Below are 13,125 nucleotides of genomic sequence, written 5' to 3'. Positions count from 1 at the left end.
GAGTGTGGTTACTGTGGTATAGACTGATGCTAAGTGCCCAGGTGTAAACGTTGTGGCACTATACAGTATTTACGGCATACGTATGCACATATAGTGGTATGGATATCAAAATCGGCTTAGTGATAGATGAGTGGCAATAGCAAACAGACGATTTGGAATGGGAGGTCACTCCAAAAGTCAGCACTGGGACTAGCATCAACCAATATCAACAGTTTTATCAGTGACTCATGTAAGAAATTGCTTGTGTTTCATAACAGAACCTTTGGCAAATCGAATAGGTCTCTCCTTTGTGACCTATTGGCGTGGCCAATGGTTTTAGCCACACTGCACAGCATGTGCAATTTTTTTTTTAAAGCCTTTGACACGTTAGCCCATATATGAGCACGAACCACACATGCACAAGCTTACAAAATTACCTAGTACTTTTTTGTTTTGTCTTTTTTAGTTACCGAACCATGTTGCATAAGTAACTAAAGAGAAATATATTTTTTTTATTAAGGCGGGCGGGGGAGTGGAAGCAACTCAGGGAATGACAGTGGGAACAGCAAAGCAGCAGGAGAGAAGGTGGTGGCAAATGGTGAAGCAACATGGGGATGGTGAGGCAGCGCTGAAGCAAAACTGAAGGGGACACGAAAGCAACGGTTTGAAGGCTGGAGGGGACACTAAAGAAACGGGGGGTAGGGTGGGAGCGAAAGCAACAGTGGTTTGGAGAAAGCAACATGGTGGACGTGGGTGATGGGAAGCAATGGGTCCAAGCACAGGGGCAAGCGTAAAAGGGAGGAGGGAGGGAGAAGCAGTTGGACACCAAAGAGCAATACAGGGTACAGTGGCAGAGACATGCTCAAGGGAGACGGCTCCAGCACACACACACACTAATGGATTGCTTCACACACAAAAAAGTAGTGCTTGAAAGCAAGCAGTGAAAGCAGCGTTGCCAGTCAGTCAAATATATTGTAAAGAGGTAATGCTCCATGCAGGGGACAACACAAGAGTACCAAGCTGGGACACCATTAAGAAGCAGGCAAATGAGTGACCAGGAAAGGGAACCAATGAAATGAAATGAATTTGTACTTGTAAAGCGCACTTATACCCCATGGGGTTTCTTGGCGCTGTACGCATACCGCTGTGGAACCCTTCCTGGCTTTTCCCTGTGAAATGCCCACTCCTGGGCACCCCCAAGGTGAAGCCAGGCATCCCAGCGCTGTTGGGGCCGTTGTGGAGATTATGCAACATATTGCCCAGAGTTGCAGAGTGGGACCCATGATTAGAATAGGCACCTAGGCGAGAATTATCAGGTTTGAGGAAATTGAGCCCAAGACCCGCCGAGGCGGGAACTGAACCCTGGTCCCGGGCCTGAGCCCAAGACCCGCCGAGGCGGGAACTGAACCCTGGTCCCGGGCCAGACCTCTGCATCAGGTTCTGTCGCTCTAACCATTGATATTTCAAAAAGGGGGTGGTGATGGACAGAGTATCTGAGTTAATCAGAACACTCCTACCCAGTCAACAGATCAGGGCTTGATCCATCACCGTTTTTTAGCTCACTGCACCATCCCAGTTCAGAACCAGGCTATATGCAAATTAGTCTGTCCCTGGCCCAGTGCATCATGGGAACAGGGCAGACCAAACTACCAAGCCACTTCTTCACTGGAAAGGAAACAAGCTTCCGGGGACCGGTTTCTGGCATTACAGCCGTCTTCGGCCCGGCTTGCTTGAATCCTGATGGTGCAGTGAGCAAGGGACTCATGTCTGAGCATACTCTTCCACACTTGTGGTGGCCAAAATATTTCAAAAAGGGGGTGGTGATGGACAGAATTTGCATGTAGCCAGGTTCTGAACTGGGATGGTGCAGTGAGCTAAAAAACGGTGATGGATCAAGCCCTGATCTTTTGACTGGGTAGGAGTGTTCTGCTTAATTCAGATACTCTGTCCATCACCACCCCCTGGTATGAATCGTTTTGGCCACCACAAGTGTGGAAGGGTATACTCAGATGTGAGTCCCTTGCTCACTGCACCATCAGGATTCAAGCAAGCCGGGCCGAAGACGGCTGCAATGCCAGAAACCGGTCCCCGGAAGCTTGTTTCCTTTCCAGTGAAGAATTGGCTTGGTAGTTTGGTCTGCCCTGTTCCCATGATGCACTGCTGTGAGCTAAAAAACGGTGATGGATCAAGCCCTGATCTTTTGACTGGGTAGGAGTGTTCTGCTTAATTCAGATACTCTGTCCATCACCACCCCCTGTTATGAATCGCTCTAACCATTGAGCCACACTTCTCCACAACCATGAGTTGGCTCGAATCCTCTCTATGTTTTTGGAGCGCCATATTGTGCCTCCCAGCAGACAGCTCATGCTCTGTCTAGAAGGCTTGACCTAAAAAAGTTCTGGAAATGAGAACGATGAGTGGGTTTCAATGGTATGCAAGTTAACTGGTAAATGGAAAACTACAGACCCGCAGTAGAGAATATAAAGCAGAGGTTCTTAAGAAAAATACATGCAGCTTCCTGGTCTCTGAAGAATCCGAATTTTGCCAAAATCAAATGGATTCTATTCTGTGCTTTTCCTCCAAAGCCATTACAACTTCAACGGCCGTGTCTCCCTTAGTAAATTAATAGTTATACAGCCGTCATGTGGGCTTGATTCTCTGGTGAAATCCCTCAATAAATAGTTGCAGTTGTGCTACATTCACGTGAAGTATCAAGATGTTATACCTACATGCAAGTAAATACCTTTTTTCTTTTGAAGACTGTGTTTTTCCTCACATATGCCTTTGTTGGAAGTCTTATAGAATTGTCCTTGTGTTGGTGCTCGATTAACTCTTTGGTTGGGTTGAAATTATACTTGTATAGCTCGTCATTGTTTTGGCCCTTCAGATTGCAGCCAGGCTCGTTCCCTTTCAGCTGGTCTTGTTGGACCTCATTGAGGATTGCCATTCAGTTGGTGCGCATTGAACTGATCGTTGCGCTATCAGTCTTTAAGATCTTGGTTGTACCTTGCCTCCATTCTACCTTCTGTAAGCAGCCGGAAATAATGTTTAAGCCTGAAATGAACCACACCCATGAGTTTCTCACTTTCCTTTCCTGCAGAGCCTACTTCTGAGTTTCGTTTCAGGCATGCCTGTCAGAGAAGCCCAGCTCCAGTTACGTGCACGGTTGTGTAACCTCCCACACAATATCTATTGAACATAGTTCACCATGAGTAAAGGTCAGCAGCTACTTCCACATCACACCTGCTATCTCCTGCAAGTCTGTGCCCCTGCACATAGGCTTCCTTCTGTAGATGCTTCCCCCTTCCCTTATATCATCAGCTTGAGGACTTTTCTTATTCTACTCCGACTGTCAGCTGCAGGGCTTATCCCTTACACCATGTACTTGTACCAAAGCTCCCATGTCCCCTAAGAACAAACCAGTCCAATGCTACATTGTGCAGTGGCTTCTGGATGAATAAAAGTGTGTTGCAGTTGATACTTAGACAACCATCTGTTATATAATTGTGCAGATTGTACCTAAAAAAGAGGTTCTAGGATCGGCGAGACAAATGTTGAAACTACTGCACATAAGGTGTAGCCCTACGCTTTACACTCACTTGACGTTAACCTGTTCACCGGTTGATTGCTGTAGTCCGGCATTTAAAGAAGTGACACTTGGCATACATTTATTTATTTATTTATTTATTTCATTTATATAGCGCAACAGCTACCCAACAAAGGGTTTCCCGGCGCTAGTGATCCAGTGCTTTGATTGGTTCAGGTTCTAGATGTTAAACAGCCAGGTTTTTAAGGCCTTCCTGAAATTCATATAGTTGGTTTCCTGCCGAAGTGTCACCGGAAGAGTGTTCCAAAGTGAGGGTCCGAGGTATGAGAAGGATTTTCCACCCATTCGTGCCCGCCTAATTTTTGGAATCACAAAGTGGTTGGCTGTGGCTGAACGGAGGGTTCGAGATGGGCGGTAGGGATGTATTAGATTCTGAAGGTACTTGGGTGCATTGTTGGTGGAGATCCTATGCATAAAGCATAGAGATTTAAATTTCACCAGATTCTCGATTTTCAGCCAGTGCAATTCGCGGATATACTTGGTGGTGGGTGTGGAGATGGGAATTTTCCACAGTAATCTCGCGGCGGCATTTTGCACTGTCTGTAGTCGACGGGTTGTGGCTTTATTGGCCCCCAAGTATAGCACGTTGGCATAATCGAGTCTGGAGGTTATTAAAGCGTTGATGACAGTTTTTTGGGTATTTTTGGGCAACATCCAACAAATTTTTTTCAACCACTTTAAAATCGCAAAGCAAGTAGCTGACGTCTTCGCAGCCTGTTGATTGAGATTAAGCGATTCATCATTGATGACCCCGAGGTTGCGGGCTGATTTGACTGGGATCGGGGGGTACCCATCTCGTCAGGCCAGTGTTGGGGTCCCCAGAGCTCTTTATTCTTACCTAGGACAAGTAGCTCAGTCTTCTCGCTATTGAGTTTGAGAAACAATTTTCTCATCCACTCCGCGATGTTGGTTAGACCGAGTTTTAATGACGAGATGTTATTAGATTCAGTGGATGATAGAGAGAAGATAAGCTGAGAATCGTCAGCGTAGGAGAACATAAGTAATCCAGTCTCTTCTATCATTTTGGCCAGCGGGCTCATGTATATATTAAAAAGTAATGGGCTTAGTATGGAGCCCTGAGGTACTCCATGTTTAAGAGTCATAGTGTCTGAGCAGGCGGACTGGGAGAAGACTTGGAAAGTGCGTTGTTCTAGTAGGGATTTAATCCAATTACAGGCTGCGCCCCTGATACCTATGGAGTAAAGTGTTTGTTCAAGTACAGTATGTGACACAGTATCAAATGCTGCACTGAGGTCGAGTAACAGCAAAGCTACCGTTTCTCCACGGTCTAACATTAGACGGATGTTCTCAGTGACGCCTAATAAGGTCGTCTCTGTGGAAAAGCCTGTGCGGAATCCTGATTGGTGGAGGGGTAATAAATCATGAGTAGTAATAAAATCAGTAAGTACCCTGTGAACATGTTTTTCTAGTATTTTCGCAAAAGTAGGTAACAGAGAAATAGGTCGGAAGTTGGATGGTAAATTAGGATCTGCACCTACTTTTTTCAACAGCGGATGAATCATCGCGTGTTTCCACTCATTCGGTACAGTTTCTTCCTGTAAGGATTTATTAAGAAGATTAGTGATTGTTTCCAATGCTCCGTTATTGAGTTTTTTCAGGACCGAACATGGTAGTGGATCATTGGGTGAGCCTGATTTGATAGAATTTAATAATTTGTGAACCAGGTCAAGGTCAAGCTTCGGCCAGTTGTTAAGAATAGCTGGAGGTGTCACATCATAGGGGGGTGGGCAAGAGGACAGAGCTGTTTCAGCAGGGATGATGGAATCTGAAGTATTAGTTTCGAAGCTGGTAATGGTGGAAGGCAAAATCACATGAGTCTTGGCCATGTCGATTGTGGCTTGTTCTATACCCTGATATATCTTATCCACTTTTTCTACAAAGAAGGCCGCAAGGGAGTCGCATTGTGATTTATTAAGGTCTGGGGGCGATTGTAAAGTGAGGGAACCAGCAAGTTCTCTCACTGTTTTAAAAAGTATTTTGGACTGGCCCAGGGCTTCAGTAATTTTTGTGCAGGCATGTTCAGCTTTGGCTTTAGCACATAGCCTCTGGTAATTTGAAAGTTTCTTTTTATAAGCTAGTTTGGCCTCTGGACAATAGGTTTTTCTCCATTGCAGTTCTGCAGTTTTGCAGCTGCTTTTTTCGTGTTTCAAGGTCTCAGTGAACCATGGGGCAGGGGGGCGGTGGGAATTTTGTTTTAATTTAGTTTTAGGCAGGGAGGAATCAATAGCTTTTGTAAGCCAAGTTTGGACTGATGTTGAAAACTCTTGTACTGTTGATTTTGTACAGGGAAGATGGCCTTCAAGAACGGAATTAAGGTTTTCTATATCAAGCTTTTTCCATTTCCTGACTAGTTGCGTAGGTACTGATGTTTTAACCTTGTTAGAAAATGTTATAAGAAGGGAAAATGTAATCAGGAAGTGGTCTGACCAGGGCACTGGAAGGGCAGTGTGTGTGGATATGTCATTTAAGTTGGAAAAGATGGGATCCAACAAATGACCGGCTCTGTGTGTGGGGCCGGAATTCTTTAGGGTCAGATTAAGGGATGCTAAAGCCGTTTTAAAATCATTAGCTATTGAGCAATCTTCTTTCTCCAAATGTAAATTCGTATCCCCTAGAATGGTGAAGCTAGCCATTTTCATAGCTAGAGGACCAATAAGTTCAACTAGGTTAGATAGCCATTTAGAGGCGGCTCCAGGCGGCCTATAAATAAGTGCTCCAGAGAAAGTAAAATTAGGTGTAAGTGAGAGTTTAAAAAATGCGCCTTCGCAACCCTCACATGGGAGCTTGTTGAATTCACAATTATAACAATTTCGGAAAATAATCGCTATTCCTCCTCCTGGTTGCTTTTCACGATCTAGTCTAACAATAGCATATGTTTCAGGGAGTGCCATAGCTAAGTCAGGGCCAGAGCTATCTTGAAGCCACGTTTCCGTTAAGAACACGGCGTCGGGAGCCTCATCCAGGAGTAAGTTTAAAAATTTCCGTTTTATGCTTAGGTAGTGAACGGCAGTTAATACTGAAAAATAAAAACGATTTTGAATTCATTTCTGCATTATTTGTAGGTATTCTGACCTGCGAAGCTCTTATTGCTGCATGGTCAATGGAGAATTGGCAACATTGGCATATAGCTTTCTCTAAATCAGGCTCTATTGTCCTGCATAAGGGATGTTTTGCGGGTCGTAGGGATAATAGAGAATCTGTTGCATATTTTATGGGTGAAGAGACAGTTGTGTCTGTTAATGCACTGATTGTAGAAGGAGAATCTAAGTATTCCTTGGTACCTGATGGAGATGGCGCCATGTCTCTGGGCATGTCCGAGGCGCGGACGGGCGCAGACGGGCTGACTCAGGCGTGACTCCGGCGCTGATGCAGGCGCGACCACTATTCGCGTCCGCTATCGCGGAAAGTTTCCGTTTCCTTAACACCTTGAACGCTATGGGGATTTTTCTCCTGTGCTGGGATTCTACAGATACCACTTTACATGACGAGCTGGGCTCGTCATCAGCGTAGCAGGAGGCTACTGCATGACGAGCCCAGCTCGTCATGAGCGTCGAAGGGGTTAAGTACTGGTAGCTAGAGCGCTGTTAGGCTCACGCCCCTACCCAAGATGTCCGCCGTTTCAGAGAACTTGCAGGCGAATAGATCGGTATTCAGCCCGAAAATCGGCTGTCACCGACTATGTGCAGGCTCTCGTTATGAAAATTGTCAGTATTATGCTAATACAAAGGAAATAAGCAATTTAAAACACGCCGTTTAAAAGGTGCTCGCATTCAGCAATTTTAACAAGTAAACGTGCAGTACAACTACCTCTCGGCTATTTCGCCTCAAGAGGGGTCCAATTGATTTTAACACACGAGGAACATGGTGTAAGAATTTCCAGTAGTTGGAAGGTCTTTTGGTTTCAGCAGCAAAAACCCACAAGCATTGGCAAAGCCAATAGGACTTGAATATGCAAGATCTATTGGCTATGTTAGTGTTTTTTAGGCATGTTGTTCAGCAGATAAGCTGCTGCGCAGTGTGGCTGAAGAGGGAAAAAAAGCTGTTAGGCAGTCAGAGTGCTTTTAAAAAACAATTAACTTTCAACCATCCTGCACATGGCAAAAAAATTACCTTGACCAAGCCAAATATCTCTATTTGGCTTTATCCATTTTTTTCAAGCTATGTTATAAAAAAAAAAGAGAAAAAGAAATGGAAAAGCGCCATGACAATGCTAACATTGACGGCTTAATAGCATCTACTCATATATATTTTTAAAATGTATTATTCATTCTCTTTTTTACTTCCAGACATTCTGCTATACAAATGGCTAAAAACAACTTTGACAAACGGGTTGTTCTCGGTGTTCTACACTGTGAACAAAGGGTAAAACGGATATCAAAGTCAAGTTTCAGTTACTCTAACTGGAATGTGCCGAATTAATAAGGAACATCTTTTATTACAATAAGTGGGATTCGTGTTTGGCTAACTACAAAATTGCATGTTATTCAATTATGTTTTTTTTTTTACTTTGGGAGATAGAAAGGATAACGTCAAAATGGCATTCCTGTTCTTCCACACAAGACAATTCTATGCAAAACAACATTATTCATTATTGGTACATAACATTTTGAATACGATCTACTGAATGCGCATCCTTTTCTTACTTGAGAAATATTTGTATTTTATAGCATTCTGACACCCTTTGTGTCAGTGGGTGTAATAATTTCATAATAGCTATATAATGTCACAACATGTTTCCTTATTTGCCTTTAATCGCAAAATATGCTGCACAGTCTTACTTGCTTTTCTGCATAATTTGCCTTTCCTTGTGAAATAATTGATTGATCTAGTGCTTAATTTAGCCCTTCTTCGCTGTTTAGTTCCGGTAGCCATGAGTGTGGACCATATATTTCATAAGTGATATGCCATGCCATAAACCATATACAGAGATGCTCCATTTTGTAGTGGCTCCCGTGTCCTCCAGTAGCATCCATTCTATAGACACTCCCTTGAGAGGTCACTGGTCCCATGTGCAGCCTTTCCAGAACTCTCACCACAATCATTCATCGACCTCAAGTTCCATATCACAGTCTAAAATGTGAATGTCAAACAGCATTACTGGCACCTTTACGTGGCGAGGCACCAGAATGGATTCCAAGTCCACTGTTCTCACCCTAAGCCTCGAACCCACTTTTTGGTTGCAAGCTCACCCTATTGTGCTCTTTATCCTTCAGATCCCACGGGGTTCGTCTTCGATGTCCAGTCTAACACAGTGCTAGCCCAGGGTGGCTCCTATGAAAACATGAAAGAAAAGGTAAGACGATAATCTCTACTTGCCCAGAATACAGATATAGCTATGTGATTTGTGGGATTTGTAAAGCGCAAAGTCCGCCTTAGCCTTTTGACACGAAGTGTTTGTGTCATAATAGTTTGCGCATCCTGTGTTTGCGTATCAGTATTTTTGTCCTATGTCCCTCTGCTCCAATGTCTGTCCCTCTTTCCTGATGGCGGTCTTTTGCTAGCCAAATATGTGCGTCTCATGTGGTGTCAGCACCTCTCCGTGCCGGAAGTAAGACAAAAATGCACACTCATTTCACCAGTAGACATGATGCTGCCATTGGTACCTAAAACCAGACACTGGGTCTCAATGAGCTCCGCAGGCCTCAACTGGAGGCTTGATCTGTCCAGGCTTCCGTGATAAATGCTACTTTAATATTGTGTTCTTCGAAAAGAAGTGTGCATTCTGTACTATGCTTAACTAGGGACCTAGAGTTCAAAAGAATACACTTAGTAGATCTAGTATCATTAATCTTTCTAACGATACTAGATCCACTTAGTGTGTTTTTTTTAACTTTAGGTACCTAGTTAAGCATAGTACAGAATGCACACTTTTTTTTTTTAGAAGAACACAGTATCAAAGTAGCATTTATCACGGAAGCCTGGACAGATCAAGCCTCCGGGCCTGACCTTGTGAAAGCCACGCCTCCAGGATTTTCCTGCTACTCCTTAGATAGACCCGTGAGGAAAGGGGGGGGGGTCTAGCTGTTATTTATCACAATTCTTTGAACGCAGTATTCCATTCCGCATCTAATACATTCTGTGAAGCACTTTCTTTTAACATCAATGCTCAGGATTATGGTATCTTCAAGGGGGTGCTTCTCTATTGTCTGCCAAACCTAGACTGGGGTTTCTGGAATCGATAGGCACCCTCCTTGAAGATGGTATGAGCTTAAATTCTTTCATGGTACTCTGTGATTTCAATTTCTATCTTGAGGACCTCAATGATTCGGACACCATCTGCCTGAATAGAATAATGGAAGCTGGGGCGCTCAAGCAGCTTGTTGTGCTTCCCACACATCTCAAAGGACACACCTTAGATGGGATATTTTCTAATAACCCTCATATATCTTGTTCTGAGGTATTCCCTCTGGTCTGATCACAGTGCTATAATTATTGAGTTGAGGGAGCCATTAGACCCAATTTCCAATAGGGCCTAGTTGAAGACGTTGGAATAAAGGGTGTGGAAAAACTTAGAGGGATCACAACTAGAGGAGGTACTGATGAGTACCTTACCTCTTCCCACCTTTGAGATTGATAAAGCCGCTAAGGCTTATACCGATTGGATAGAATCAGCTTGTAAAAAGTTGCTTCCAATTACAAAATGGACTCCTAAGTGAGCCCATCCCTCGGCCCGTGGTACACTGATAAGCTCAAACAGCAGAAGCTTGCCTGCAAAAAACTAGAACGAATCTGGAGAAGCGGATACAACATCACTGACAATGTGAATTATAAGTACAGTCTTAAATATTATAAAGAGATGCTGTTGGATATAAAAAAGAGCTTCTTTTCTAGTAAAATCCTTTCTTGCAAGATCAAACCCTAGAGAGCTTTTTAAAACAGTGAAAAAATTAACCTCGCTAATGTTATTAAAAAGCATAGCAGTCCAGAATTGTGTGAAACTCTGGCCACCTTTTTTCTTCAAAAAGTTGAAGCTATTTTTTCTACTTTTTTGCCGGAATCATATGAAGTAGGTTTACTTCCAGGGAATTCTATCCAAGAAAACCGATCCGCACTAGTCTTTGATCATTTTTCACCCCTTGGGCTAGAATAAACTATTAAACTTCTTAGCTCTGCTCAATCAGGTTCCCCCATTGATCCCTGCCCAGTTCCAATACTTAAATTGCTTTCTGAAATCATTTGCCCTGTTTTAAACCCACTGATTAACATCTTCTCTACCGGGATCTTTCCGATAGATTGGAAAAAGTCGTCTATTCTCCCTCTTCTAAAATAACCTACCTTAGACCCTCTTGATCCTGGCAGCTATCGGCCTATTTCTCGGCTTCCTTTGCCCGCAAAAATTATAGAAAAAGCCATGAACACTCAGCTTATCTCCTTTTGCAATAACAATAATGTTTTTGACAAGACTCAATATGGCTTTAGAGCTGATCACAGTACGGAACTTGCCCTAATCAAATCATGTGAAGAGATAAGGGAGGCTCTTGACTGTGATGGGAAGGCTGTTTTGATAATGTTGGATTTGTCGGCAGCTTTCAACACGATCTATCACAGGGTGTTGATGGATCGGCTGTCTGAGGTTGGGGTTTGTGAGGTTGCCTGGAAACTCCTTCAATCCTTTCTATCCGATAGAAACCAAACTGTCAACCTGGGTAACCATAAATGAAAGACTTTTAGCCTTCCGTGTGGGGTCCCTCAGGAGTCCTCACTGAGCACTACCCTTTTTAGGTTTTGCCTGGCGAAAAGATGCGCTCTGCGCATCTTTTTCGCGCAGGCGAAAACCTAATGAGAACTGTAGTGTGGGTTTGGGTCGGCCCTCGTCATTCATTGGCTGACTCCATAAATGGAGCCTAGCCATTGGACGAGGGGCCTGTCCGTCAATGCCGGACCAGATTCGGGGGCGTTCCCGAGATTCTTTGGCTTTTGCCGACGTCACGCGACGTCAGCCGAAAGCCGGGAACGCCCCCGAATCTGGTCCGGCATTGCCGGCACTTCTGCGTCTCTCCACCCCCCTTTCCCGCCCCCTCCCGCTTGTTGCCTGTTGTTGCACGGGGCCTTCTACCCTACGAGGCGCTGAGGAGATTGGCCAGGACAGGCCATTTCTCAGCCATAAGGACCTGGGCAGCAGATGCATCTCCGTGAAACGAGGCCTCGCACGAGGCAGACTCCGACCGTCGGGGAAAAACGATTAGAGCGCAGTAATTTGGCCAATCAAATCAATAAACTTAATGCAGATTGGTAACGGGATCTGGGAGGCGTCTGGCAGTGGCGGGAGGCCGCGCCGCCGTGCCAGGGATGGTCTGGGCTCAGAGAGGCTGCAGGGGGGCCCTCAAAATGGCAGGGACGGGGCAAACCCACTCTGGGGCTCGGGGCTCGGCAGCCAACCTCTCTGGAGTTCACAGGCACCCAGGGGTCTCTGAAACCTGGACACCGATCAAAATACACAGTGGCGTGAATGCACGTTTTCCAATGGGCGTGCATGCACAGCAACAACCCAGGGGTTCGGGGCTGAAGCATGTGTAGCCCTAGAAACCCGAACACGCATCAAAACACACAGGTGCACAAGCATACGATTAGTAAACAAATGTATGTTTTCATTCTTTATAATATGTGTTCGGGATCAATGTATAACATCTCACCAGCGATAGAAATATGTGTCTGTTGAAACAAAATACAACTAGATAGATAGATAGATTTTCAGTGAAGTCACGAGGCCAAACATATACTACATGCATGAACTATTCTAACTAGATAGCTAGATATGTCGATAGCTCCCAAGCGTGAGTATGACAGGAGCCCCTAGTTAGGGCCCTTTCTTCGGCTTTGCCCACTCTAACTCCTGTGGTCCAGGGCGGACTTGGAAGTGGCCACCGGCCCTCTGGTCTGGGCCTCCTCCTGGCTGTTCCACTGGTTCCCTCGTGAGTCTGCGGGTCTTTGCTTTCATTAACGCCCGGTGGCTCTTTCTCCTGTTGACGCCCCTGGGCACATCCACCTGTTCCGGAGCCTGCTGGAGACGGGGCCTGTATAGAAGCTGCAGAGCCTTCGGGGGCCGATGACACAGACGCGAGGCTGCATTTCACGTCTGTGGGCTCTTTAGCCGCCAAGCGGAGCGGCGGGCGTTACTGACTCAAGGCGCTGTGAACGTCATGACTTAGAAGAAAAACAGTCACCTCTCGTCCACACGCCGCGTATGTCTTTAAAGACTCTTTGAAACCTCATCCGAGGCTGCGTTTTAGGAAAAGAAAAAGGCTAAACATTACGAATGTGTACAGAAGAAAGCATTGTTGTACCAAGTGCTTTGTGATCACTCAAGTGCGCGGCCATCGGTGCGTAACTGGCGCAACTCAAGGAGCTCACCGCCAATCTGCCTCAGCTGGAGCCGCCGTGTGGGTTTGTGCAGGGGTCAGTGCAGAGCATGTGCCGAGCTGACAGGGTCCACCATGAAATGCAAACCAGCTAGAAATCGGCCTTCAAATGTCTATGGTTTTCACACAGAACGAAGGCAAGTTTACCTATATTTTCGG

At 45.1% G+C, this 13,125-nt stretch overlaps 1 protein-coding gene across 2 annotated transcripts in view; it reads left to right on the top strand.

The window, feature by feature from the left end:
* Positions 1-13,125, top strand: part of SPATS2 (spermatogenesis associated serine rich 2) — a 335,634-nt gene that overhangs the window by 145,694 nt on the left and 176,815 nt on the right. For both annotated transcript variants that reach the window (XM_078686466.1, XM_078686461.1), the window contains one exon: positions 8,821-8,900. In XM_078686466.1, the coding sequence (XP_078542592.1) occupies positions 8,821-8,900 (80 nt within the window). The remainder of the gene's footprint in view (positions 1-8,820; positions 8,901-13,125) is intronic.

The sequence above is a fragment of the Lissotriton helveticus genome, chromosome 1_1 (genome assembly GCF_964261635.1).
Source record: "Lissotriton helveticus chromosome 1_1, aLisHel1.1, whole genome shotgun sequence".
NCBI classification, from domain to species: Eukaryota; Metazoa; Chordata; class Amphibia; order Caudata; family Salamandridae; genus Lissotriton; species Lissotriton helveticus.
Note: the sequence above shows the minus strand (reverse complement) of the source record. Positions and strands in the feature narration are given on the sequence as shown.